Source organism: Ornithorhynchus anatinus, chromosome 4 (assembly GCF_004115215.2).
Source record: "Ornithorhynchus anatinus isolate Pmale09 chromosome 4, mOrnAna1.pri.v4, whole genome shotgun sequence".
Lineage (NCBI taxonomy): Eukaryota > Metazoa > Chordata > Mammalia > Monotremata > Ornithorhynchidae > Ornithorhynchus > Ornithorhynchus anatinus.
This window is the reverse complement of record NC_041731.1, coordinates 70,375,168-70,402,031: the sequence shown is the minus strand read 5'-3', so window position 1 is coordinate 70,402,031 and position 26,864 is coordinate 70,375,168. Positions and strand designations below refer to the sequence as shown.

General features: G+C 46.1%; 2 protein-coding genes across 6 annotated transcripts in view; one reads left to right on the top strand and one right to left on the bottom strand.

The window, feature by feature from the left end:
• Positions 1-1,636: 1,636 nt before the first annotated feature.
• ENY2 (ENY2 transcription and export complex 2 subunit) lies at positions 1,637-18,125 on the bottom strand. Of its 5 annotated transcripts, none has more exons than XM_029062394.2 (6): positions 18,058-18,125; positions 7,938-8,036; positions 7,437-7,507; positions 5,787-5,861; positions 2,132-2,209; positions 1,637-1,938 (listed from the first exon to the last, which is right to left on the bottom strand). In XM_029062394.2, the coding sequence occupies exons 2-5, from the start codon at positions 8,003-8,005 to the stop codon at positions 2,133-2,135; spliced, it is 291 nt and encodes a 96-aa protein (XP_028918227.1). In that variant the 5' UTR covers positions 8,006-8,036; positions 18,058-18,125; the 3' UTR covers positions 1,637-1,938; position 2,132. The 5 variants fall into 5 exon arrangements, with proteins under 5 accessions (XP_028918227.1, XP_028918224.1, XP_028918226.1 ...); XM_029062391.1 differs by having other exon boundaries at positions 7,938-8,033; positions 18,058-18,115; XM_029062393.2 differs by lacking the exon at positions 18,058-18,125 and adding an exon at positions 13,349-13,452 and having other exon boundaries at positions 7,938-8,033.
• Positions 18,126-18,561: 436 nt separating this feature from the next.
• Positions 18,562-26,864, top strand: part of NUDCD1 (NudC domain containing 1) — a 75,811-nt gene continuing 67,508 nt past the window's right edge. Inside the window, exon 1 of the mRNA XM_029062390.2 lies at positions 18,562-18,869. Coding sequence (XP_028918223.1) covers positions 18,749-18,869 — 121 coding nt within the window. The 5' untranslated portion in view covers positions 18,562-18,748. The remainder of the gene's footprint in view (positions 18,870-26,864) is intronic.

Sequence of the window (26,864 nt, the reverse complement as noted above, 5' to 3'; positions counted from 1 at the left end):
TACCACTGAATAAATGGGGGTTTCTAGCTTGAAGGAGAAGGCTGCGGGAACATGGAGAAAGAAGAAGGAGGACAGAAATCCAAGGGATAATGGGGCAGGGATTGAAGGGAAGAGAAGTCACAGAAACCCAGAGAGCTAACAAGGTTGATTCCTGCTGGCATTGGCTCTTAGTGTCCCCTTCTGCATGCCTTTCCATGGCCCAGCCCTCAGTCAATAGACCACTGGGAAGGAGCCAAGCAAATCTCACTATCTCACCAGATGGCAACCCTCTTTACTGCACATAATAGTTTAGAACCTGGTCTTCCTCAGTGTCTGGAGGTGGTTATTATTAGACTGATCTGTTTTGTAGATGAAGAAGTTGGAAGTATAGAAGGGGTCAAATGTGTTTCCTGGCAAATTGTTTTTAGGTATAATGTTGGAATATTCTGGGAAAATCTGTTGCTTTTCTTGGTGTGTCAGCTCGGGAACTGTGGGTGGGGACTGATTTTAAATGAACCTAACGAATGACTAACCATAAGCTATTCCAGAAAAGAACCTAGGGCCAGGGAGTACTTCTCAGATAGGCTTCTGAATGGATACCGCAACTTTCCTGGGTTAAGTAAAAACTAAAGCCATTGGTGAAAATATGGAAAGTATTACTACATGGAATTGCCAATCATAGAGCCAACTAGTTCCCAGTTTGGCCCTGCTCATCAAAATGGTACCCTTTATAAAAGTAATTTGGGTTGATTTTCTCTCTAACATATAGTATTTCTGATTTCAATTTACATTTATAAGAGAGGTCACAGAAATCACATTACTTCAAATCTCTACTATGACACCAATACGGAAGATTTAAGGAAAAATACGTGGACATGCCCCATTAGAATTCAAAACTGTGGGATAACATTAATCCATAAACCTGGGCATTATTAGAAGACATCCATGGGCCTGGGAGTCAGAGACCTGAGTTCTTATCCTGGCTCTGCGACAAGCCTGCTGTGTCACCCGGACAAGTTACTTAACTTCTCTGTGCTTCAGTTAGCTCATCTGTAAAATGGAGATTAAGACTTTGAGCCCCATGTGGTACATGGACTGTGTCCAACCCAACTTGCTTGTATCACCCCAGTCCTTAGTAAAGTGCTTGCCACATAGTAAGCATTTAAATACCTTTTAAAAAAAATTGATATTTGAAAGCAATTCCATCCTTTGCCTCATTAGCTAGCTCGGCTTCTAACTATTGAAAAGGCTCTTCTGTTTTCTGATTGCTATTATAAACTAACCTTAGATCAAAACAGGAAGAGAAAAGCCCATCCCATTCCTGATCATTCTTGCCCTCATTCGTTTTTTTTTTTTAGTGCAGATCTATTAATGGGCAGGGCCATCAACATATTACCTTTGTACAGCAGTAATATGAATGTCCTAACAATGAGATGGACTAGAGAGCTGAATGAATAAAATGCCAACTAAATCACTTGAAATGTGTTCAGTGACCTCTAAATTTGATGAACTAGTTTTACTTTCACTTTCTTAAATATTTTTCTACAAGAAAGCACAACAGAAAAGCAACCTTTAAAACATCAATCATTTCATTTTAGAGGAAATTTACCGTTCCTGAAAAAAAATCAAGTTTTAGAAATCAAGAATAAAGACTGTGTCAAGAGAACAAAAGTTTATTTTTAATTTATGCTTCCACACCTTTCCTTAAAAGGATGACTTTAGATAATAATGCACTATCCATAACTTTGGTCATTTTCCCTCTTTATTTAGTGGAAAGTAGAGTTACCTTACAGTTACCTTAAAATAGCAGATTACATACTAAATCCTTCAGAGTACAATTTGCAGTGGGATCATATTTAGAGCAAAAAAAACCTGAGGTAATTTTCACCGACACACTTTTGATCAATATGTTAAAACTGGAAAATGAGGAGGAGTTGAATCATGTTTCACTCACTATTCCTGTTTTGGAAGAAAATGGAAAAAGAAAAAAGAATAAAAGTTTTTAACAGACTCATTCACAAAAAGTTTTTTCTTAACATAAGTTTAAGAAAGTTCACATACCAAAAATGAATTTATATTCTGGAATTCCTATTTAGTGGCATGTCTCAATAATTCTAACGTACAGACACATATATACAAGATTCAATTCAACCTTAGAGGCTGGCATGCTGTGCCAGGAAGGTTCTTATTCTCTGTAACAGCTCCTTCTTCACACTGTCTGGTACCAGGGCTGAAATATAAACATAAGAATAAGGAGTAACACAAAAAGGTTACATTCGTGAATCTGGATTAAGAACTACAGACCTGTCATTTCAGTCAACTTTATTTCAAGATCTCCCTCAAAAAACAATTCCTTAAATACCTTAAATACATTTCAACAAATTTTTCAGGCAAAATTAATGGTAGCTTATTTTGAAATTATTAAAAATAAAGTTCATGCTTAGCATCTATTGAGCACTAATTTGTGCTTGAAGCTGGATATGAAAAAATATATGGGATTCTAAAATATATAAAAATATATGGGATTCTACAGCGATTCTAAATAAACAGATTTCAGTACGAAACTTTTCTAGAACTTCTCTTCAGGAGAGGGTTTGCATAAAAGAGGATGACAAGAATTTCCACATAATTCCATTGTTCCTCCTTCCCTAATTTTTCATTTTGGTGTCCCAATCAATCAGTGGTTTATTGAGCACTTACTATGTGCAGAGCTCAATAAAATCATGTTGACAGCTACAGTTCATTCTCTGTCCCAATCTGGCGCTTGGAAATTTTCTTTGAACCTTTTCCATGATACTAAACAATTTCCATGGCTACCCCAGCTCCTTTGGAGAACAACAAATATTCAGTGTCCATTCTTGCCTTTCCAATTTATAGTGCTTATTGAGACATCCTGCCCCACCCACCCTTCGTATAGGGTCTTTTCTGGACTGCACTTCCAGAAAAAATACTTGATTTTTAAAAAATATTTGTTCAGCATTTACTATGTGCCAAGCACTATTATAAGCGATGAGGCAGACCCAGGTTAATCAGAGTCTCACAGTCTAAGTAGGAGGGAGAATAGGTATTTGTTTCATTCCCATTTTTCATTTGAGGAAACTGAGGGACAGAGAAGTTAAGACCAAGGTTACAAAGCAGACAAGTGGTGGAGACAGGATTATATTATTATATAATTATATAAGGATTATATATATATTATACATATATATATAAAATATATAATCCTTATATGTAATTATATAAGGATTATATTGCTATTGTTTTTGTCTGTCCATCTCCCCCAATTAGACTGTAAGCCCGTCAAAGGGCAGGGACTGTATCTGTTAATGATTTGTACATTCCAAGCGCTTAGTACAGTGCTCTGCACATAGTAAGTGCTCAATAAATACTATTCAATGAATGAATGATTACAAACCAGGTAGGTCCTTCTGACTCCCATTCCTGTGCTCTTTTCACTAGGCCACACTGCTTCACAGGAAAACTTAAAAATTAAAGACCTCTCAAGTTAACCTACTCAAAGTGTCTTGTTCTCCAACCTTTTGTTCATGTCCTTCCCCATTCTGGAACTCCCTAGCCATTCAAATCTGCCAGTACACAACTCTTGTCATCAAAATCCTTCTGAAAATATTGCCCCCAGAAGGCTTTTTCAATTAATTTCTCTTCCCACCAAGTTTTATATACCTGAACTACCGCTTCAAAGTATTTGTAAACTCAATAAGCACCTGTAGTGCTTCTCTACACATTCTTGAAAATGTTGCTAAGCACCAATTCGTACATTCACTTCTCCTTCTTACTATTATCTGCAAATGATTTCAATGTCTGCCTTGATCGCTGGATTCGAAGCTCCTTGAGAGTAGGAATGGTGTTTACTAAGTCTATCATAGTCTCCCGAGTACTTAATGTTCAATAAATACTCCCTTCTAGACTGTAAGCTCATCGTGGGCATGGAGTGTGTCTGCTTATTGTAGTACTGTATTCTCCCAAGCGCTTAGTTCAGTGTTCTGCACACAGTAAGCGCTCAATAAATACAATTGAAAGAAGGAATGAAAAATCTGGGGGAGCAAGGGCAGTTCCCAATTGTTTACCCAGCAGTGCTCTCTAAGCCCAGTCACAATTGTGCTTTATGCTCAGTAGAGATGGACATACTTTTTAAATATGCCTCAGCACATCTATCCCCTAAAAGGTTGAGAACCCTGTCATTCTGAAGTCGAGGAAACGTGTTTTAAAATAATAGTTAAACTTTTCTAATCTTTGTGCCGATTTCATTTGGAAATCTGTTTTTAAGGCAATCCTAATTATTTCAGACAATTAAATAACCAACACAGGTGGGAGTTTTTTCCAATGAGACTTGATGGGAATGAGGCTAAGGGCTCTGGTCAGGCTTATTTTCAATACCTAAAATCATGCCACTACACTAGGGTGACACCGAGACTGTCTAGAACTAATGTCAGTCAGTCAGCCAGCCAATCAATTGTATTTACTGAGCACTTACTGTGTGCAGAGCACTCTACTAAGTGCTTGGGACAGTACGATATAACAGTAACAGACACATTCCCTGCTCACCTGCTTCCCAACCAGATAAGATAGCTAATATTCCCCTTTTCCCCCCGGCCCCTAAGTTCCTAAATTTTGTTTCGGAACTTCTTCCCCTTTCTCACACCAAACAAGCACACGCTCACACCCATATCCAGACTGGTTCCTCTTCTCCCAAAGACCAGGGCATTCCCTCTTGCCCAGCGGCTCCCGACTTGAGTTCAAAGCTGGCTATGGATTATGAACCAGGGTTGAAACTACTCTCTTGTATTTTGGGGAAGTAGTTCACGTCCTCTCCAGAGTGACTGAGGTCAGCCAATCATTGGCATTTATTGAGTGTGTCCTGTGTATAGAGCTCTGTACTCAGCAGTTGGGAAAGTGAAATACAATCAAAGAGGTAGACATGATCCTTTCTCATTAAGAGTTTGCAGATTAGAAAGGGAGACAGACAGTAAAATAAATTACAGATGGGACATGTACTTGTATGTATGTAAGTGCTATGGAGGTAGAGTGAAAGCCAAAGTGCTTAAGTGGTAGAGGCCCAAGGGCATAGGTGCGGCACAGGGTGGGCAAATAGGGGGAAATGAAGGCTTACCTAGCCTTTTGGAGAAGATATGATTTTAGTAGGGCTTTGAAGGTAGGGAGAGTGACCAGCTAAGATGCCTGGGAGAGCAGTTAGTTGCTCTCTTAGTCCAGCTAGCAACAAAAAGGTGTGGCTATCCAAAACCCAGAGAGAAAGAGTTTAATTTTTTTTTTGATGGTATATATTAAGCACTTACTATATGTCCAAAGCGCTGGGGTATATACCAGTTAACCAGGTTGGACACAATCCCTGTCCCATATGGGGCTCAGAGTCTAAGTAGGAGGGAGAACGAGTATTGAATCCCCATTCTGCAGTTGAGGAAACTGAGGCACAGAGAAGTTAAGTGATTTGACCAAGGTCACCCAGCAGGGGAGTGATGGAGGCAGGATTAGAACGCAGGTTCTCTGGCTCCCAGGCCATGCTATATCCACTGGGCTTCTTATTCTCCCTTTGGTTGAATTACATGTACAGAGATGAAGTCAGATGCATCTTGTAGTTTTAGCTGTACATGAATTGTAGACTATTTAAACAGTCAAGTTGTCTGGATTCAGGTCACCTGACATTAGTCGCTGATCCCCTTGTCTACAGTTATACGGTAATCCTACTGGATCTAATTATCAAATTTCCTGTGGGTTTCTTCTTAAGGTCTCACAACTATTACAAACATTTTATTTAAACAACTCTGTCTTACCTCTGCCTTTTGGTGTGATTTCTGTCACCAAGTCATCGACAGTAACATGCTCCAGTCCTTTTTCTTTGATCACATCTTTGGGTAAAGGAATACAAGAGAGAGTGTTAAAACAAGCCAGAAAACGTTTTTCCTAACAGTAGGTACAGGACTAGATTTCTATGGCTTATGTTTAGGTTATTTTGTTTCTCTGTGTAGAGTGGAAAGGAGAAAGTGTTCTACATCAGTAAGGATTCTAACTCAAGTTGCAGATGCAGTTAAAACATTTAACGGTCCTCTCTCCCTCTGACTAAAATCTATATTTAATAGTTACTGGTAATATGGTCTATTCAGTACAAATACAATCAAAACTTTGTAATGTTCCAACCTATGACTATAAGTGAAACTAAAATCCCCCAAGCATGTGCCCAGTTTATAGTATCATCATCTTACTCTTGCTTCAAACTCCACCCCTTCACTCCCATTAAAGAGTTTGCATGTTGAGGCATGCAGTTATGCTTTTTGATCTCCAAACATGACCGAGCTTCATGGCTGAAAGACTTAAAGCCTCCTCGGTAGCAGTCCTGGCTTTCCCCTCCCGTCCCCAGAACACTGCTTCTCGCCAACCTCTGCTGTTGTTACTCCAGGATGGGGTCACTGTTGCTATGACCAAGAGGTCAGGGAAAGAAAGGAAAGTCACACTCCTCCCTTCCGTTTCCAGAGATTCTCTTGGAACAGAGGAAGAATGCTGTAAAAGGGAGGTGGGTGGGAAATGGGGGAAGAGAAAATAAATATGGAGGAGAGAGTACGTTTTCCAATGTGCCAAAGCCCTTTTGTTCTTTACTTAAAAATTGGCTAGGAAACCAAGATATTGGCAAGTTCTGCAGCTCCCTTTCAGAATGTCTGAGTGACCAATCCCCGCTCAGATGGCGTGGTGTGCAGCCATGAAAGGCTGAATGCTTTTTCTGTAGGGGCAGGGGGTAGAGGAAGATGGCTGAGGGAGGTAGAGTTATCTGGGGAAATAGGAGAAATCTCTGGGCAAGAACCCCACAAAAGTTACTTTTAGTTTTACAAACAATTCTGAGCACATACTTGAACACACAGGACCAAATTTTCTCCTATTTCACCCTTGCTGGGGTATTTTTCTAATTGCAAACATCCATTGACATAGCTATCTATCCGTGAAAAAGACCCCTAACCCTAAAGGCGGCCAATAACCAGTGTCACATTCCGAAATGGCATAGGAGAGACAGGTGAGACTCCGCAGTATCGCCTACTGAAAGAAGGCTAAGAACTATGGAATGCACCTGCTACTCTCACAGGCCACCTGGAGAAGCACACTGTTAACTTCATGGAGGTCAGCTGAGAGAGTGAGGCCCACCACCACTACTGCAGAAAAGTTTCAAAGGCATGTACTGTCGGCAGAAAGATCACTTTGCTTCTTTCTCCCTCTCCCATCCCTTTCTGACTCCCAGAGATACCAAAGACACTTAGCAATCTCCACCGTGTCTGAACAGGGATGCAACGTTCACCTAGCTAAGTAAGGCGCTGGCTGGAAAAAACAGTCTCCAGACCATCCGTCCGGGGACACTTAAACCCACGTATGTGATCCTACTGTCGGCATCATCTTCCGACACGAGTTTAGCAGGTCCGCTCGGACCGAACGCCCATTACCTTTACAGTGGGCCTTCAACTGATCCTTCCAGCCACATTCAATTAATTTTGCTCTCAGCAGCTCCTTAAGGCTGTAAAAAAAATGGATTATTAAAATTAAACTGATATTGAGTTGATGAGTAATGCTATTGGGAAGGGAAGACTGTCAACATTCAGTTATCCTCCCCCTGTCCTCCACTCCATCCAGCCCTGTGGATTGCTCTTGGTCCTCAACTTTTCACGTTGCTTCCCGAAATGCTTTTAATTCTCCAGGCCCCTGTAACAAGGTGCACAGGGTATCCAACTTTCCAGTCCACAATGATCCTCATATGAAAAGAGTCAATTTTTTTTTAACTGAATTTAGCTCCCTTGAGATATGGATAATAAAGGATTCTTTCAATCCCCTTTTCTACCGATACTACAAGCAAAATCTGTTTTTCCCCTCAGCATTTAAGAACTTAAGATATTACCACAGTTTAAGTATGCTTATAGGCTAAGGAAGTTACCTGGTAAAGAACTTACCGTTCCCGTTCTCCAGTTTCTATCAGTTTCTGGTTGATTGTAGCTCTCATCTGTGCATCTTTGTTCATTTTGCTAATGTAAATTTCAACAGCAAATCTGCTGAAAAGATACAGACATGTTATTACGCTTATCTTCTAAGGTAAGGACCCATATGTAGTTTTCATGGCTGGTATTCAAATGCCAAACAAGGTGAGAAGGTTCCAAAGTTATGCTGATTAACCGATGGTATTTATCGAGAGCTTACAATGTGCAAAGCACTGTACTAAGCTGTTGGGAGAGTAAAATACGACAGAATGGACACGTTCCCTGCCCACGTCGAACTCACAGTCTAGACGTGGACACAGACTTAACGTGAATAAGTAGTTTATAATACATAACTTGAAGATATGTACCTAAGTGCTGTGTAGTTGAGGCGGGGGGAAGCAATAGCAAATGTCCAGAGGTCATGGATCAAAATGCATAAGGGAGAGCAAATTGGGAAAAAGAGAGCTTCACTGGGGAAGGCCTCTTGGAGAAGGTGTGACCTTAATAATGCTTTGAAGCTAGAAAGAGAGAGGCGGTCTGCTGTATGTGAGGCGGGGAGGACCTGGGAAAGGGGCTGGCAGTGAGAGAGCCAAGATGGGGGCACAGTGAGTTAGCTGGCGTCAGAGGAGCGAAGTGTGCGGGCTGGAATCTAGTAGATTAGTGAGGTGAGGTAGGATGGGGCAAGATGACTGACTGCTTTAAAGCCAACAGTGAGGAGTTTCTGTTTGATGTAGAGCTGGATGGGCAGCCATTTGAGGTTTCTGAGGAGCAGGGAGATAAGGACTGAATGTTTTTGTTGACAAATGATCCGTGCAGCAGAGTGAAGTATAGATTGGAGTGGGGAGAGAAAGGAGGCCGGGAGGTCAGTTAGGAAGGAGATACGGGAGTCAAGGTGGGATACGATAAATGCTTGGATCAGCATAGTAGCGGTTTGGTTGGAGAGGAAAAGGTGGATTTTAGCAATGTTGTGAAGGCAGAAACGACAGGATTTGGTGGCAAATTGAATATGTGGGTGGAAGCAGAGAGAAGACTCAAATGTATTCAAATGTCAAACAAGGTGAAAAGGTTCCAAAGTTATGCTAACATATCAGTAAAGGTAGCGTAGCATAACATACTGGTCTACGGACAGCGACTTTGTTAAATACACGCAGATGATCAATCAATAGCTTGTGAGTGTAGAACACTGTACTAAACATTTGGGAGAAATGGAGTAAATGGACATGATCCCTATCCTCAAGGAGCAGATGATCTAGCAGGGTTCATGGATTCTAAAATAATTTACAAATAGGCAAACAAGTGTTGCACGAAAAGTGCTGGAGAGGCAGTTGGCAGATATTACCTGGGGATATTGGAGATTAACTGGGGAAGGCCTACATAATCCAGCGGAAAAAGCATGGGCGTGGGAGTCAAAAGACTTGGATTCAAATCCTGACTGCCACTTGCCTGCTTTGTGTAACTTCTCTGTGCCTCAGTTTCCTCATCTGTAAAACAGAGATTTAATACCTGTTCCTCCTCCTACTTAGACGATGAATCTGATGAAGGACAGGGATGTCATCTGACCAGATTATTTTGTATCTACCCCAGTACTTAGTTTGATGCTTGACACAGAGTAAGCACTTAACAAATACCACCACTAATATTATTACACGAGAAGACTTTGCACTGAGTTCAAAGCTTATGAAACAATCTTTGTCTAGCTCAGAAATAAATATTCAAAATAGCCCCTCAGATTACACACACTAATTACTTCATCATGACTAGTAGCAACTGGGTACCACATCTGAAAGAAACCGGAAGTCTTTGCTTTGCTAAACTAGATTTCATTATAATTAAGAGAATAATAATAATGTTGGTATTTGTTAAGCGCTTACTATGTGCAGAGCACTGTTCTAAGCACTGGGGTAGACACAGGGGAATCAGGTTGTCCCATGTGGGGCTCACAGTCTTAATCCCCATTTTACAGATGAGGTAACTGAGGCACAGAGAAGTTAAGTGACTTGCCCACAGTCACACAGCTGACAAGTGGAAGAGCCGGGATTCGAACCCATGACCTCTAGAGAAGCAGTATGGTCTAATGGATAGAGCACAGGCCTCGGAGTCAGAAAGACGTGGGCTCTAATCCTGGCTCTGCCACTTGTCTGCTGTATGTCCTTGGGCAAGTCACTTAACTTCTCTGGGTCTCAGTTGCCTCCTCTGGCAAATGGGATTAAGACTGTGAGCCCACGTGAGACATGGTCTGTGCCCAACCCGATTTGCTTGTATCCACCCCAGCGCTTAGTAGAGTGAGTGGCACAATAGTTACTGCTTAACAAATACCACTAATTATTATTAATAATAATAAAGAGGGCTAATCAAGGATCCTTCTGAAATGTTACAATTATTTTTGAAGGCCTCACTAGCCAGAAATCATTTCATGTCATCCTTCAGAAGGGAGGTTTAAGTGGTTAAAGCAGAATATTAAGACTACTTCTGACCATAGAGCAATGTAAAAGTCCCAATTATAATAAATAGCAGGTTTATATATGCAGCAACTTCTCAATCCTTGTGAATGCCATTTTCAGAAGACATTTTTATACGGGCAGAGCACGGAGATAGATGGGGATCTTTCTCTTTCCTGAATATAATACTGAATAATAGTGTTTTTAAAGTGGATTGTTTAATCATACTCTTCATCCCTTATCTCACAAAATCAACTGGGGCTTTGGGAGAGAGAAGGTGTGGAAATATCCAGGGGGTGAGAATTTGATATTTTACTGTGCTTTCAAGCAGTCTCACCTGCGGGGACAAGCAAAAACACATGACATTTTTATGCAGGGGGGAGGGTGGGTAGTAGAAATTTTTTAAAAAAAAAAGATTAATACTCCTTTCCCTTGAGCTGTGAGCAACATTGTATCCACTGTATCTACAACTCTAGCCATAATTCCCTGACAGTGCCAATCATCAATCATTTATTCAATCATATTTATTGAGCGCTTACTGTGTGCCCCTGTCCTCTCCCCCTCCCTTCAGGCTCGCATCTCCTCCTGCCTCCAGGACATCTCCACCTGGATGTCGGCCCGCCACCTAAAACTCAACATGAGCAAGACTGAGCTCCTCATCTTCCCTCCCAAACCCGGTCCTCTCCCAGACTTCTCTATCACCGTGGATGGCACGACCAACCTTCCCGTCTCTTGTTTTAAAATCAGTCAACAGTATTTACTGGGCAGGTGCTTTCTTTTTCTAATGTTACCTGTTCAGCACTTCATGCTGGTTAGACTCCACGCTGCACATGGGGTTCTCAGTCTTAATGCCCATTTTACAGATGAGGTAACTGGGGCACAGAGAACTGTAGTGATTTGCCCAAGGTTAGACAGCAAACAAGTAAGTAACACTGTCCTATGTTCTTGGGAGAGAATAATACTTAACAGTGGGCACTTCCTAATAGTTTTAATTTACTTAATAGGTTATATTTGATAATATCATTTGTGTCCTGAAGTGGGGTACTTAAGTGTCAGAAAAACTATTAAATGTGATTCCTATCCAGAACCAAACCCTAAGGCAATAAACATTTGCTATAGGTTTGCATCCTGAAAGCCACAGTGCTGCATCCGACAGAACTCTAGTTTTTATTGGGCCACATGTTAATTAGCTTTTGTGATTTTACACAGATTCATGACAAAGTATCTAGACAGTTATTGAAAACGCTAATTTTACCATCCCCTAGTAACACTGTTGATTTTCATTTCTAAAAGTGAGGCTCCTGATGGAAGAAGATAATTAACCCTATTATTTTATCCAAACGGATAGGTTCTAATGGACTAGTTGCCGTGCTTTCTATCTGTTAATGCGTTATAAAATTGAGAAGCAGGATGGCAGAGTGCAAAGACCATGGGCTTGGGAGTCAGGCCCGGGTCTAGTCCCTGCTCTGCCACTTGTCTGTCGTGTGACCTTGGGCAGGTCACGTTTAAACTGCCTTTGCTGTGGGAAAGTAGAAGAGGGAAAAGACACCGGAAGAAGACAGGCCCCAACTTTCTACTTTTGAGAGCAGTGACTCTCCAGTGGCACCTTTACATCAAAACCGATGATGGATTATTGATTTTGGGTGGCTTGCCAATGTGATGCTGGTCAGCCGTAACTGATGTCAGTTGTTTATATTGCCATTGGAATGCCTGCACCACCTACGAAGGAATAATACCGCTCAGGAAACACTTGCCACACAAAGAAATATAACCTGATAGTTCAACGTGCCGTGTTTGAGATTTTAATCCCTGCATTTTCAAAGCACGAAAAATCTCAGAGATGGGGCAGGGCTGGGAAGTGTGGGGTCCTTTTAGGCTCTCAATCAGCTCTGTCCCGCCTCTCCCACTACAACCCAGCCGCCACACTTCACTCCTCATCTACTTCGTGAGCCTCAATCTTCTCTCTCCTGCTTGCCTGGAACTCCCTCCCGCTTCCTAACAGTCCACTACTCTCCCGATCTCCCTTCTAAAATCACATCTCCTCCAGGAAGCCTTCCCTAATTACCGTCTCATCTTCCCACTCCTCTCTTCTGCACTATGCACTTGGCTTCATATCCCCTAAGCACTTAGGCTTTCACCTCTCTCTCCTTGACACTAGGCATATTTCCTCAAGCTCTGATGCGTCTCCTAATTTACTTTCATTCATTCATTCATTTATTAAGTGCTTACTGTGCGCAAAGCACTTGGGAGAGGACAAAAGAACATTAAACAGACATTCCCTGCCCCCAAGGAGCTCACAGTCTAGATGCAATGTGTCCCCTACAAAATTACAATATCGTTAGGGCAGGGCGATCTTAACAATGCTGCCTTCTCCCAATTGGGAGAATAATACAGTGGTCTACACACAGTAGGTGTTCAATAAATATGATTGATTTCTTGTTCACACCTCACTCTCACCTCCAGTAGTTGCTAAAATTGTAAATTATTTTGTGGGGAAAATATCATGTCTAACAACTGCCTGGTAATCTCCCAAGTGCTCAGTACAGTGCGTAAACAGCACAGCCTAGTGGATAGAGCACGGGCCCAGGAGTCAGAGGGACCTGCATTCTAATCCTGGCTCCACCACTTTTTAGCTGGGTGATCTTGGGCAAGTCATTTGACTTCTCTGTGCCTCTGCTACCTCATCTATACAACGGGGATGAAGACTGTGAGCCCCATGCGGGACAGGGCCTGTGTCCAACCTGATTATCTTGTATCTATCAACACTTAGAGCACAGTAAGTGCTTAGCCAATACCACATAAAAAGTAAACAAATAAATACCACCGATTGATTCACTTCATTTTAAAACCACATCTCTTCCAAGACAAATTCCCCCATTAATCTCTTCTCCCCACCACAGCCCCACCACCTGCCACCTCAACACTTCACCTAAGGCCTTGGGCACTCACCTCTCCCCGACAACATTTACGCAAGCATCTTGAAACTCGGTTGCTTCCTCTTAATAATATTTGCTCAGTGCTATGTGCCCAGCACTGGACTCGGTTGCTTCCTCCTAATATTATGATATTTGTTAAGCACTTACTATGTGCCCAGCACTGTACTAAGCGCTGGGAGGGGGATACAAGGATAGTCGTCGGAAAGGATAGTCGTCGGACCCAGTGGTTGGGGGATACAAGGATAGTTGGACCCAATCCCTGTGGCACGTGGAGCTCACGATCTCAATCTCCATTTTTCCAGATGAGGGAACTGAGGCCCGGGGAACTGAAGTGCCTTGCCCAAGGTCACAGAGCGGACAGATGGCGGAGCCGGGATTAGAACCCACGACCTTCTGACTCCCAGGCCGGTGCTCTATCCACGACACCGATTTCTTCCGTTCATTCATTCAATTCTATTTACTGAGCACTTTCTGTGTACAGAGCACTGAACTAAGCGCTTGGAGAGTACAACAGAGTAATAAAGAGAGACAATCCCTGCCCGTAACGGGCTCACAGTCTAGCGGGGGGATTTCAATGCGTCTCCCTTGTCAAACTGTCAGTTCCTTGAAGTCGGGAATCACGCCTTCCAACTCTGTTGTATTGTACTCTCCCAGCGCTCTGCACACAGTGGGGCAATCGTATTTATTAAGTGTCTATTATTATTAATAATAATAATGATGGCATTTAAGCGCTACCTAGGTGCCAAGCATTCATTCATCCATTCAAGCGTATTTATTGAGCACTTACTGTGTGCAAAGTACTGTACTCAGCGCTTGGAAAGTACAATTGGGCAACAGATAGAGACAATCCCTACCCAACAACAGGCTCACAGTCTAGAAGGGGGAGACAGACAACAAAGCAAAACAAGTAGACAGGCATCAACAGCAACAAAATAAACAGATCCATAGGTAAATGATCATTAATAAAATAGAGTAATAAATATGTTCAAAAATACACAAGTGATGTGGGAAGGGAAGGGAATAGAGCAGGGGGAGGGAATAGGAGCAATTGGGTGGGGGGGGGGGGATGAGCAGAGGGAAAGAGAGAGCTCAGCCTGGGAAGGCCTCCTGGAGGAGGTGAGCTCTCAGTAGGGTTCTCAAGAGGGGAAGAGTTAGTTTGGCGGAGGTGAGGAGGGAGGGCGTTCCAGGACAGCGGGAGGACGTGGGCCAGGGGTCGACGGCACGACAGGCGAGAACGGGGGACAGTGAGGAGAAAGCGCTGGGAGGGATACAAGATGATCAGGCCGTCCCACGTGGGGCTCACAGTCTTAATCCCCACTTTACAGAGGAGGTCACAGAGAGGTGAAGTGACTTGCCCAAAGTCACACAGCTGATAAGTAGCGGAGTGGGATTAGAACCCATGACCTCTGATTCCTAAGCCCGTGCTCTTCCCACGGAGTCACGCTGCTTCTCTGGGGGAGACAGAGAGCCAAAATGCCCATTTTACAGATGAGGGAATAATAATAATAATTATGGTATTTAAGTGCTTACTATGTGCAGAGCACTGTTCTAAGCGCTGGAGTAGATACAGGGTCATCAGACTGTCCCACATGGGGCTCACCTTTTTTAATCCCCATTTCCACAGATGAGGTAACTGAAGCACAGAGAAGGGAAGTGACTTGCCCAAGGTCACACAGCAGACAAGTTACATGGAGCGGGGATTAGAACCCACGACCTTGGACACCCAAGCCCGGGCTCTTTCCACCAAGCCACACTGTTTCTAGGCCCAAAAAAGTGGAATGACTTGCCCAAGGTCACACTGCTGACAAGTGGCGGAGTCGATCAGTGAAGCCGCGTGGCGTAGTGGGAAGAACACGGGCTTGGTGGCCAGAGGTCATGGGTTCAAATCCCGGCTCCGCCACTGATCGGCTGAGTGACTCCGGGCAAGTCACTTCACTTCTGTGTCCCTCAGTGACCTCATCTGTAAAATGGGGATGAAGACTGTGAGCCCCGCATGGGCCAACTTCATTACTTTGTATCTGCTGCAGAGTTCAGAACAGTGCTCGGCACATAGTAAGCGCTTAACAAATGCGGTCACCATTATTTAATCCCTGCTCTCCCACTTGTCCGCTGCGTGACCTTGGGCAAGTCGCTCCATTTCTCCGTGCCCCAGTTCCCTCATCTGGAAAAATGGGGACTGAAAAATGTGAGCCCCACGTGGGACAATCTGATTACCCAGCGCTTAGAACTGTGCTTTGCACAGAGTAAAGCGCTTAACAAATGGCATCATTATTATTAATACCTTGTATCTTCCCCGGCGCTTAGAACAGTGCTCAGTACAGAGTAAGCGCTTAACAAATGCCGTCGTTACTATTCTTACCGTGTATCTACCCCAGCGCTTTGAACGGTGTGCAGCACGTAGTAAGCGCTTAAGAAAAACCATCATTAGTATTATTCCCCTGCATCTACCCCGGCCCTTAGAACAGTGCTCAGCACATAGCAAGCGCTTAATAAATGCCATCATTATTACTACCCTGTATCTCTCCTAGCATTTAGGACAGTGCTAAGCACATTGTAACCGCTTAACAAACTCTATCATTATTACCCTGCATCTCCCTTAGCGCTTAGAACAGTGTTCAGCACATAGTAAGCGCTTAACAAATGCCATCATTACTATTATTCCCCGGTATCTCCCCCGGCACTTAGAACGGTGCTTTGCACATAATAAGCGCTTAGCAAATGCCACCGTTAGTGTTATCACCCTGTATCTCCCCCAGCGCTTAGAACAGTGTTCAGCACGTAGTCAGCGCTTAACAAACGCCATTATTATTCCCCTGCATCTCCCCTAGCGCTTAGAACAGTGCTCAGCACGTAGTCAGCGCTGAACAAAGTGCCACTACTATTATTACCCTGTCTCTTCCCCAGCGCTCAGAACAGGGCTCAGCACATTCATTCAATAGTATTTACTGAGCGCTGACTATGTGCAGAGCACTGTCGCGCGTAAGCGCTGAGGAAATGCCATCACTGGTATTATTATTATTCCCCGGCATCTCCTCCAGCGCTCTGCACATAAGCGCTGAACAAATGCCATCGTTAGTATTAGTCCCCTGCATCTCCCCTGACGCTTAAAACAGTGCTCAGCACATACTAAGCCCTTAACAACCAATGCCATCGTCGTTAGTATCATTCCCCTGCATCTCCCCCAGCGCTTAGAACAATGTTCTGCACATTAGAAGCCCAACAACCAAGGCCATCATTAGTATTATTGCCCCGCATCACCCTTAGCGCTTAGCACAGTGCTCTGCACATAGTAAGTGCTTAAGAAATGCCATCATGACTATCATTTCCCTGCATCACCCCCAGCGCTTAGAACAGTGCTGAGCACGTAGTAAGCCCTTAACCAATGCCATCATGACTATCATTCCCCTGTGCCTTCCCCAGCGCTTAGAACAGTGTTCTGCACATACTAAGCCCTTAACAACCAATGGCATCGTTAGTATCATTCCCCTGCATCTCCCTCAGCGCTTAGCACAGTGTTCTGCACAATATAAGCCCAACAACCAATGCCATCATGGCAGCGTGGCTCAGTGGAAAGAGCACGGGCTTTGGAGTCAGGGCTCATGAGTTCGAATCCCAGCTCTGCCACTTGTCGGCTGTGTGACTGTGGGCAAGTCACTTAACTTCTCGGTGCCTCAGTTCCCTCCTCTGTAAAATGGGGATTAAGACTGTGAGCCCCACGTGGGACAACCTGCTTCCCCTGTGTCTACCCCAGCGCTTAGAACAGTGCTCGGCACATAGTAAGCGCTTAATAAATACCAACATTATTATTATTATCATTCCCCTGCATCTTCCCCAGCGCTTAGAACAGTGTTCTGCACCTACTAAGCCCTTAACAACCCAAGCCATCATTATTATTATTCCCCTGCATCTCCCCTAGCGCTTAGCACAGTGCTCTGCACATAGTAAGTGCTTAAGAAATGCCATCTTGACTATCACTCCCCTACATCTCCCCCAGCGCTTAGCACAGTGCTTAGCACATACTAAGCCCTTAACAACCAATTCCATCATTAGTATCACTCCCCTGCATCTCCCCCAGCGCTTAGCACAGTGCTTAGCACATACTAAGCCCTTAACAACCAATGCCATCATTAGTATCATTCCCCTGCATCTCCCCCAGCGCTTAGCACAGTGCTCAGCACATAGTAACCGCTTAACAAATTCTATCATTATTATGATTCCCCCGCATCTCCCTTAGCGCTCAGCACAGGGCTCTGCACATAGGAAGCGCTTAAGAAGCACTTAGAGATGCAGCGTGGCTCAGTGGAAAGAGCCCGGGCTTTGGAGTCAGAGGTCATGGGTTCAAATCCCGGCTCTGCCCCTTGTCAGCTGGGTGACTGTGGGCGAGTCACTTCACTTCTCGGGGCCTCAGGTCCCTCCTCTGGAAAATGGGGATGAAGACTGGGAGCCCCACGTGGGACAACCTGGTTCCCCTGTGTCTCCCCCAGCGCTTAGAACAGTGCTCGGCACGTAGTAAGCGCTTAACAAATACCAACATTATTATTATTATTATTAAGAAACGCCATCATGACTATCATTTCTCTGCAGCTCCCCCAGCGCTTAGAACAGGGCTCAGCACTTAGTAAGCGCTTAACATGCTGCGTGTGACGACTGTCCTGTCGGCCCGGAGCGCTCAGCACAGTGTTGCGCGCCAAGGGGTGGGGGGGAGCGACGCAGACGCCCTACCTGCCGCCCGAGCGCGCGCTCCCTGGGAGCCGGAAGGGACGCCCCTCCCCCCGCCCTTCTCCCCTCCGCGCCTGCGCACGGGGCCCCGCCGCTTAGCCCTCTGGGGAGGCGAGTCCCCAAGCCCGGCCCCGGCGCGCCGGACGCCCGTCCGCGAACTACATCTCCCAGGGGGCCCCGGGGCGCCGGCTCGGGGACTATTCTCCCAGAAAGCCCCGCGGCAGACCCCAGAGCGCCGACTCGGGGACTGCATCTCCCAGAAAGCCCCGCGGCAGACCCCAGAGCGCCGGCTCGGGGACTCCATCTCCCAGAAAGCCCCGCGGCAGATCCCAGAGCGCCGACTCGGGGACTGCATCTCCCAGAAAGCCCCGCGGCAGACCCCAGAGCGCCGACTCGGGGACTGCATCTCCCAGAAAGCCCCGCGGCAGACCCCAGAGCGCCGACTCGGGGACTGCATCTCCCAGAAAGCCCCGCGGCAGACCCCAGAGCGCCGACTCGGGGACTGCATCTCCCAGAAAGCCCCGCGGCAGACCCCAGAGCGCCGACTCGGGGACTCCATCTCCCAGGAAGCCCCGCGGCAGAGCGTGGCTCCCATCCGGCCTCTTCAACCACAACAACCACAACTTTATTGGCGGCAGGGACGGGGACAGGGACAGGACCGGCGTCGGCGAGGAGGAGGAGGAGGAGGAGGAGGATGGAGGTGGCGGCGGCCAACTGCTCGCTGCGCGTGAAGCGGCCGTTGCTGAACCCCAGCTTCGAGGGCTACAAACTGTCTCTGGAGCCGCTGCCCTCTTACCAGCTGGACCTCGACTCGGGTGAGAGGCCCCTCCCCCCGCCCCCATTGCGGCCTCCTCTCCCCGGCGCTTACTCCAGCGCTTTGCGCGCGGGGAGCGCTCAGTACATAGGACGCCCCCGGGCCCGGGCCCGGCACCAGCCCGCCCTGCTCCTCCTCCTCGAGCGAGCGAGCGAGCGCCCACTGGGTGCAGAGCGCTGGGATCGCCATCAGAATAATGTTGGCATTGGCTCAGCGCTTACTCTGTGCAGAGCGCTTGTGCTAAGCGCTTCATTTAAGCCCTTACTCTGCGCAGAGCACTGTGCTAAGCGCTTCATTTGCTAAACTCTTACTCTGTGCACAGCGCTGTACTAAGCGCTTAATTTAAGCTCTTACTGTACACAGCGCTGGGCTAAGCGCTTAATTTGAGCGCTTACTCTGTGCAGAGCACTGTTCTAAGCAATTTGTTAAACTCTTACTCTGTGCAGAGCGCTGTGCTAAACGCTTAATTTGCTAAGATGTTACTCTGTGCAGAGCGCTTGTGCCAAGCGCTTACTTTAAGCTCTTACTCTGCGCAGAGCACTGTGCTAAGCGCTTCATTTGCTAAACTCTTACTCTGTGCACAGCGCTGTGCTAAACGCTTAATTTGCTAAGATGTTACTCTGTGCAGAGCGCTTGTGCTAAGCGCTTACTTTAAGCTCTTACTCTGCGCAGAGCACTGTGCTAAGCGCTTCATTTGCTAAACTCTTACTCTGTGCACAGCGCTGTGCTAAACGCTTAATTTGCTAAGATGTTACTCTGTGCAGAGCGCTTGTGCTAAGCGCTTACTTTAAGCTCTTACTCTGCGCAGAGCACTGTGCTAAGCGCTTCATTTGCTAAACTCTTACTCTGTGCACAGCGCTGTGCTAAACGCTTAATTTGCTAAGATGTTACTTTGTGCAGAGCGCTTGTGCCAAGCGCTTACTTTAAGCTCTTACTCTGCGCAGAGCACTGTGCTAAGCGCTTCATTTGCTAAACTCTTACCCTGTGCATAGCGCTGTGCTAAACGCTTAATTTGCTAAGCTCTTACTCTGTGCACAGCGCTGTACTAAGCGCTTAATTTAAGCTCTTACTGTGCACAGCGCTGGGCTAAGCGCTTAATTTGAGCGCTTACTCTGTGCAGAGCACTGTTCTAAGCAATTTGTTAAACTCTTACTCTGTGCAGAGCGCTGTGCTAAACGCTTAATTTAAGCGCTTACTCTCTGCAGAGCGCTGTGCTAAGCGCTTAATTTGCTAAGCTCTTACTCTGTGCACAGCGCTGTGCTAAGCGCTTAATTTAAGCCCTTACTCTGCAGAGCACTGTTCTAAGCGCTTAATTTAAGCCCTTACTCTGTGCAGAGCGCTGTGCTAAGCGCTGGGGGAGATAGAAGGTCATCAGGTTGTGCCACGTGGGGCTCACAGGCTTCATCCCCATTTTACAGAGGAGGTCACTGAGGCCCAGAGAAGAATAATAATGATAATGTTGGTATTTGTTAAGTGCTTACTATGTGCAGAGTACTGTTCTAAGCGCTTAATTTGTTAAGCTCTTACTCTGTGCAGAGCACTGTGCTAAGCGCTGGGGGACATGGAAGGTCATCAGGTTGTGCCACGTGGGGCTCACAGGCTTCATGCCCATTTTAATAATAATAATAATGTTGGTATTTGTTAAGCTCTTACTCTGTGCAGAGCACTGTTCTAAGTGCTGGGGCAGACTCAGGGTCATCAGGTTGTCCCCCGTGGGGCTCACAGTCTTCATCCCCATTTTACAGAGGAGGGAACTGAGGCACAGAGAAGTAAAGTGACTTGCCCAAAGTCACGCAGCTGACAAGTGGCGGAGCTGGGATTCGAACTCATGACCCCTGACTCCAAAGCCCGGGTTCTTTCCACTGAGCCACGCTGCTTCTCGTTTTACAGAGGAGGTCACTGAGGCACAGAGAATAATAATGATGTTGGCTTTTAAGCGCTTACTATGTGCAGAGCACTGTTCTAAGCGCTGGGGGAAATACAGGGTCATCAGGTTGTCCCCCGTGGGGCTCACAGTCTTCATCCCCTTTTTTCAGAGGAGGTCACTGAGGCCCAGAGATTAATAATAATAATGTTGGTATTTAAGTGCTTACTGTGTGCAGAGCACTGTTCTAAGCGCTTAATTTGTTAAGCTCTTACTATGTATTTGTTAAACTCTTACTATGTGCCAAGCGCTGGGGTAGATACTAGGTCATCAGGTTGTCCCACGTGGGGCTCACGGTCTTCATCCCCATTTTACAGAGGAGGTCACTGAGGCACAGAGAATCGTAATAATCATCTTGGTATTTGTTAAGCTCTTACTATGTGCCAAGCACTGTTCTAAGCGCTGGGGGGGATACAAGGTGATCAGGTTGTCCCATGTGAAGCTCACACTCTCAATCCCCATTTTACAGATGAGGGAACTGAGACACAGAGAAGTGAAGTGACGTGCCCAAAGTCACACAGTGACAAGTGGCAGAGCCAGAATTAGAACCCACGACCTCTGACTCCCAAGTCCGTCCTCTTTCCACTGAGCCACGCTGCTTCTCAGAGCGCTTACTCTTAACTATGTGCAGAGCACTGTACTAAGCACTTGGAATGCACACTTTGGCCACGGATAGAGACAATCCCTGCCCAACGGCGGGCTCACAGTCTAAACATTATGTAGTTATTGAGCGCTTACTATGTGCAGAGCACTGTACTAAGCGCTTGGAATGGACAATTGGGCAACAGAGAGAGACCATCCCTGCCCAACAACGGGCTCACAGTCCAAACGGAGGAGACAGACAAAACAAGGTCAGCTGGGTGACTTTAGACAAGTCACTTGACTTCTGTGGGCCTCAGTTTCCTCTTCTGTAAAATGGGGATGAAGACTGTGAGCCCCACGTGGGACAACCTGATCACCTCGTATCCACCCCTCCAGTGCTTAGAACAGTGCTTGGCATGGGGTAAGCACTTAGAGAAACGGTGGCTCAATGAAAAGAGCACGGGCTTGGGAGTCAGAGGTCATGGGTTCTAATCCTGGCTCCCCCCCCCACCCCCCCCGTCAGCCATGTGACTTTGGGCAAGTCATCTAACTTCTCTGTGTCTCAGTGACCTCATCAGTAAAATGGGGATGAAGACTGAGAACCTCACGTGAGACAACCTGATTACCCTGTATCTACCCCAGCGCTTAGAACAGTCCTCGGCACATAGTAAACGCTTAACAAATACCAACGTTATTTTTAACATAAGCCATTATCATTATTACTAAGAGCACGGGAGGGTTCCATAGAACAGAGTTGGTAGGCACAAGCTGCCCCCAACAGGCTCCCCTTGCACCTCCTCCCATCTTTTATCAGTAGTGAAGTTGATTTATTCAATCGTGCTGAGCGCCTCCTTTGTGCAGAGCACTGTGCTAAGCGCTTGGGAGAGTACAACGCACCAGAGTTGGTAGTCCATACCACCTGGAGCTTCACTGTTATAATAATGTTGGTATATGTTAAGCGCTTACTATGTGCCGAGCACTGTTCTAAGCGCTGGGGGAGATACAGGGTGATCGGGTTGTCCCACGTGAGGCTCACAGTTAATCCCCATTTTACAGATGAGGTAACTGAGGCACAGAGAAGTTAAGTGACTTGCCCACAGTCACACAGCTGACAAGTGGCAGAGCCGGGAGTCGAACTTACGTTATCCGTAATAAGCCTGTGCACCGCTGACCTCCTGTGGAGCCATAACCCCTTGACGCCCCCCCGGAATATGTTTTCAGGACCCTTTCCAAGCCCAAAGCCCTAATGCCCAAACCTCCAATGCCACTTCCTCCCCCTCCCTCTCAATCAATCAGTGGCATTATTAATAATTATGGCGTTTATTCAGTGCTATGTACCAGGCACTCTACTAAGCACTGCGTTGGATACAAGCAAATCAGGTAGGAGACATTCCCGGTCCCACGTGGGGCTCCCAGTCTCCATCCCCATTTTACAGAGGAGGGAACCGAGGCCCAGAGAAATGAAATGACTTACCCAAGGACACACAGCAGACAAAGTGGCAGGGGCAGGATTAGAACTCACCACCTTCTGACTCTCAGGCCTGTGCTCTATCCACCAAATTAGTGAGTGCTTCCTATGTATAGAGCATTATGTTAAGCGCTTGGGAGAGTATAGTACAACAGAATTGGTAGAGACGGTCTTTGCTTGGAGGGAGCTTACAGTCTACAGAGGGGGACAGCTATTAAAATAAATTAGGGGTGTATGCATAAGTGGAGTAAAATAGCAAGTCCTTAAAATTAGGATCCAAGTTCACGGGTGACACAGAAGGGAGACGAGGTAGGGGAAAGGAGGGCTCAATCCGGAAAGGCCTCTTGGTGGAGATGTGATTTTAATTCGGCCTTGAAAGTGGGGAGAGTGGTGGTCTATAATACAGATCGGTGAGGATTCATTTACCACTCTACACCACCTATGCATTGATGCCCTTCTTCTACTTCCGAGACATCTGGAGGGGTCTCCAGGCCAGCCAGTTTTTCAGTAAATAGTATTTAAATAGTATGTATTGAATGCCTGCTGTGTGCAACAGTACTGCACTACGTGTTTGGGGAGAGACCGCAGGGTAAGCAGCTCCCTCAAGGAGTTTTCCATCTAGGAGGGGGACAGACGCTAAAGTAAATTGCAGATAAAATGAATGTAATGAGCATAAAAATACACGGGTATGTGCTTTGGGAGATGTGAAGATATCGGTAGCATGAAAGTGCTGAAATGACAGTTGAGGGATATGAGGTGGGGAAAATAGAAATGAGTCAGGGGTAAGCCTCCTGGAACAGATGTGCTTTCTTAAAGATTTTGATTTCAGAAAGACCTTGCTGTTATCCTCAATTCACCTGCCTTGTTCAACTCGCATATTCAGTCCGTCTCCAAATCCTGTTGGTTCGACCTTCTCAACATTGCTAAAGCCTGCCCTTTCTCCTTCATTCGAACTGCTACTATGGTGATCCAGGCCCTTCTCCTGTCCCTCCTTCATTACTTCATCAACTCCTCCCTGACCTCCCCACCTCAGGTCTCCCCAGAGTAGTCCCTACTTTGCTCTGCAACCCGGATCATTTTTCTGAAGAAAAGTTGAGTCCATGTTTCCCCGCTTCTCAGGAACTTCCAGTGGTTACCTCCCCTCCTCTGCATGAATGAAAAACTCGTTGAAGCTTTGAAGTACTCCGTCATCTTATCCCCTCCATCTGATTTCCTACCCCAGCCCAGCCTGTTCACTCTTCTAACACCAACCTACTCACTGTATCTTGATCTCGTCTGTGTCACCGCCAGCCCCTTGCCCGGCTCCCGCCTGTGGTCTGGAACTCCCTCTCCCTTCGTATTTGACCGACCGTCCCTCTCCCCATCTTCACACTCTTACTAAAATCACATCACCTCCAAGAGGCCTTCTCCGATTAAGCCCTCATTTCCCCTACTCTCTCTCCCTTCTGCATCATCCTTGCGTTTGGATTTGTACTCTCTATTCACCCCATCCTCAGTCCCACAGCACTTATGTAGATATCCAAAATTGATTTTGATATCTGTCTGCTCCTCTAAACTATATGCTCTTTGTGGGCAGGGAACATGTCTACCAAATATGTTACATTGTTTGCTCCCAAGCGCTTAGTACCGTGCTCTGCCCGCAGTAAACGCTCAATCGCTCGAACAGTGGTATTTATTGAGTGTTTGCTCTGTGGCAGAGCACTCTATTAAGCATGTGGGAAAGTAGAGTACAAGAGAATTAGCAGACCCGTTCCCTGACTCTAACAAGCTGAATAACTATGATTGATTGATTGATTTCAAGATGGGGAAAACAGAGGTCCGTTGGATACAAAGGGAGAAGGTGTGTGAGCAAGAAGTCAGCGGCTTCATCTATCGTTTCTATGTAGATGACACCCAAGTCATCTACTTCTCCAGTCCTGATCTCTCTCCCTCTCTCCAGTCTCTCATCTCCTCCTGCCTTCAAGATGTTTCTTCTTGGATGTCCTTCCGCCACCTCAAACTTAACATGTCCAAAACAGAGCTCCTTATCTTCCCACCCTTAACCCTGTCCTCCCCCCGACTGTCTCATCAACGAAGGCGGGACCGCCATCCTCCTGTCTCACAAACCCGTAACCTTGGCGTTATCCTTGACTCCGCTCTCTCATTTAACCCACATAGTCAATCTGCCACCAAATCCCGTCAGTCCCACCTTCACAACATCGCTTAAATCCACCCTTCCCTCTCCATCCGTACTGCTACCACGTTAATACAGTCACTCATCCCATCCTGCCTGGAATACTGCATCTCCCTTCTTGCTGAGCCCCTAGCCTCTGTCTGCATCAGCCTCCTTGCTGATCTCCTGTCTTCTCCCACTCCAGTCCATACTTCACTCTGCTGTCTGGTTCATTTTGTCTGCAAAAACCTTCCGTACACCGCCCCCACCCCCCGCAAAAAAACAACAACGCTCCAGTGGTTGCCCATCCACCTCCCTATCAAACAAAAACTCCTTTCCGTTGCCTTTACAGCACTCCATCACCTTGCCCCCTCCTTCCTCACCTCACTTCTCTGCTTCTACAACCCAGCCCACACACTTGGCTCCTCTAGTGCTAACCTTTTCACTGTGCCTCCGTCTCGCCTGTCTCTCCGCCGACCCCTAGCCCACGTCCTCCCTCTGGCCTGGAACGCCCTCCCTCTAATCCAGCAACCACTTTTCCCCTATTGACGGCACATCTCCTCCAAGAGGCCTTCACAGACGAAGCCCCACTCTTCCTCATCTCCCACTCCCTTCTGCGTTGCCCTGACTTGCTCCCTTTACTCTTCCCCCCTCCCAGCCCCAAAGCACTTATGTACATATCTGTACTTTTATTTATCCCTTTGCTTTATCCCCCACTCCCGGCCCCAGAGCACTTATGTATCTATCTGTAATTTTATTTATATTGACGTCTCTCTCCCCCCAAGACTGCAAGCTCGTAGTGGGCAGGGAATGTCCTTGTTTATTGTTGTATTGTACCTTCCCAAGTGCTTAGTACAGTGCTCTGCACACAGTAAATGCTCAATAAATACGATCGAATGAGTGAATGAATGAAAAGACAGACATTAAAATAAATTAGAGTAGGGGAAGAAACAGAGTGTAAGGATATGCACGTTAAGTATTCGGAGTTGGAAGTTGGGTGGTCATCAAAGTGCCTAAGGGGTACAGATCCAAGTACATGGCTGATGCAGAAGGGAGGACTTGGGGCAAGCCTCTTTGAGGAGATGTGATTTTAGAAGGGCTTTGAAGACAGGGAGAGTGGTGTCTGCCAGATATGAAGGGAGGGAGGAAGTGGGCAAGGGCTCGGCAGTGAGCTAGATAATTAAACTGAGGTACAATACAGTACAGGGCGGTATTAGATGAGTGAAGGTTCCACCCTGGGTTGTTGTGGGAAGTCAGCGAGATAAAGTAGGAGGGGACAAGCTGGTTGAGTGCTTTAAAGCCGATCTTGCGTTTTTGTTTGACGTGGAGATGGGTGGGCAACTGCTGGAAGTTTACAGAGAGAAGGGAAACGTGGAATGAGTGATATTTTTAGAAAAATAATCTGGGCAGCAGAGTTAAGTATGGTCTGTAGAGGGGAGAGACGAGAGGCAGGGAAGAAGTGAGGAGGCTTCTCACTTGTAGTGATCAAAGATAAGATAGATGCTTGGAGCAGGGTGGAAGCAGTTTAGATGGCGAGGAAGGGGTGGATTCTAGAGATGTTGTGAGGATAGAAAGGAGAGGATTTGGTGACAGACTGAATATGTGGGTTGAAGGAGAAAGAAGAGTTGATAATGCCAGGGTTGCAGACTTGTGAGATGGGTAGGATACTGGTGTTGCCTATGGTGATAGGAAAGTCAATGGGGAGGGCAGGGTGTGGGTGGGGTGATGAGGATTTCAATTTTGGACACGTTAATTTAAGAGGTGCCAGCGGGACACCCAAGTAGAGATGTCCTCAAGGCAGGAGAAGAATGTGAGACTTCAGGGAAGGAGGGATCTCAGGGCTGGAGAGAAGAGTGAGAGTCGGATTGCT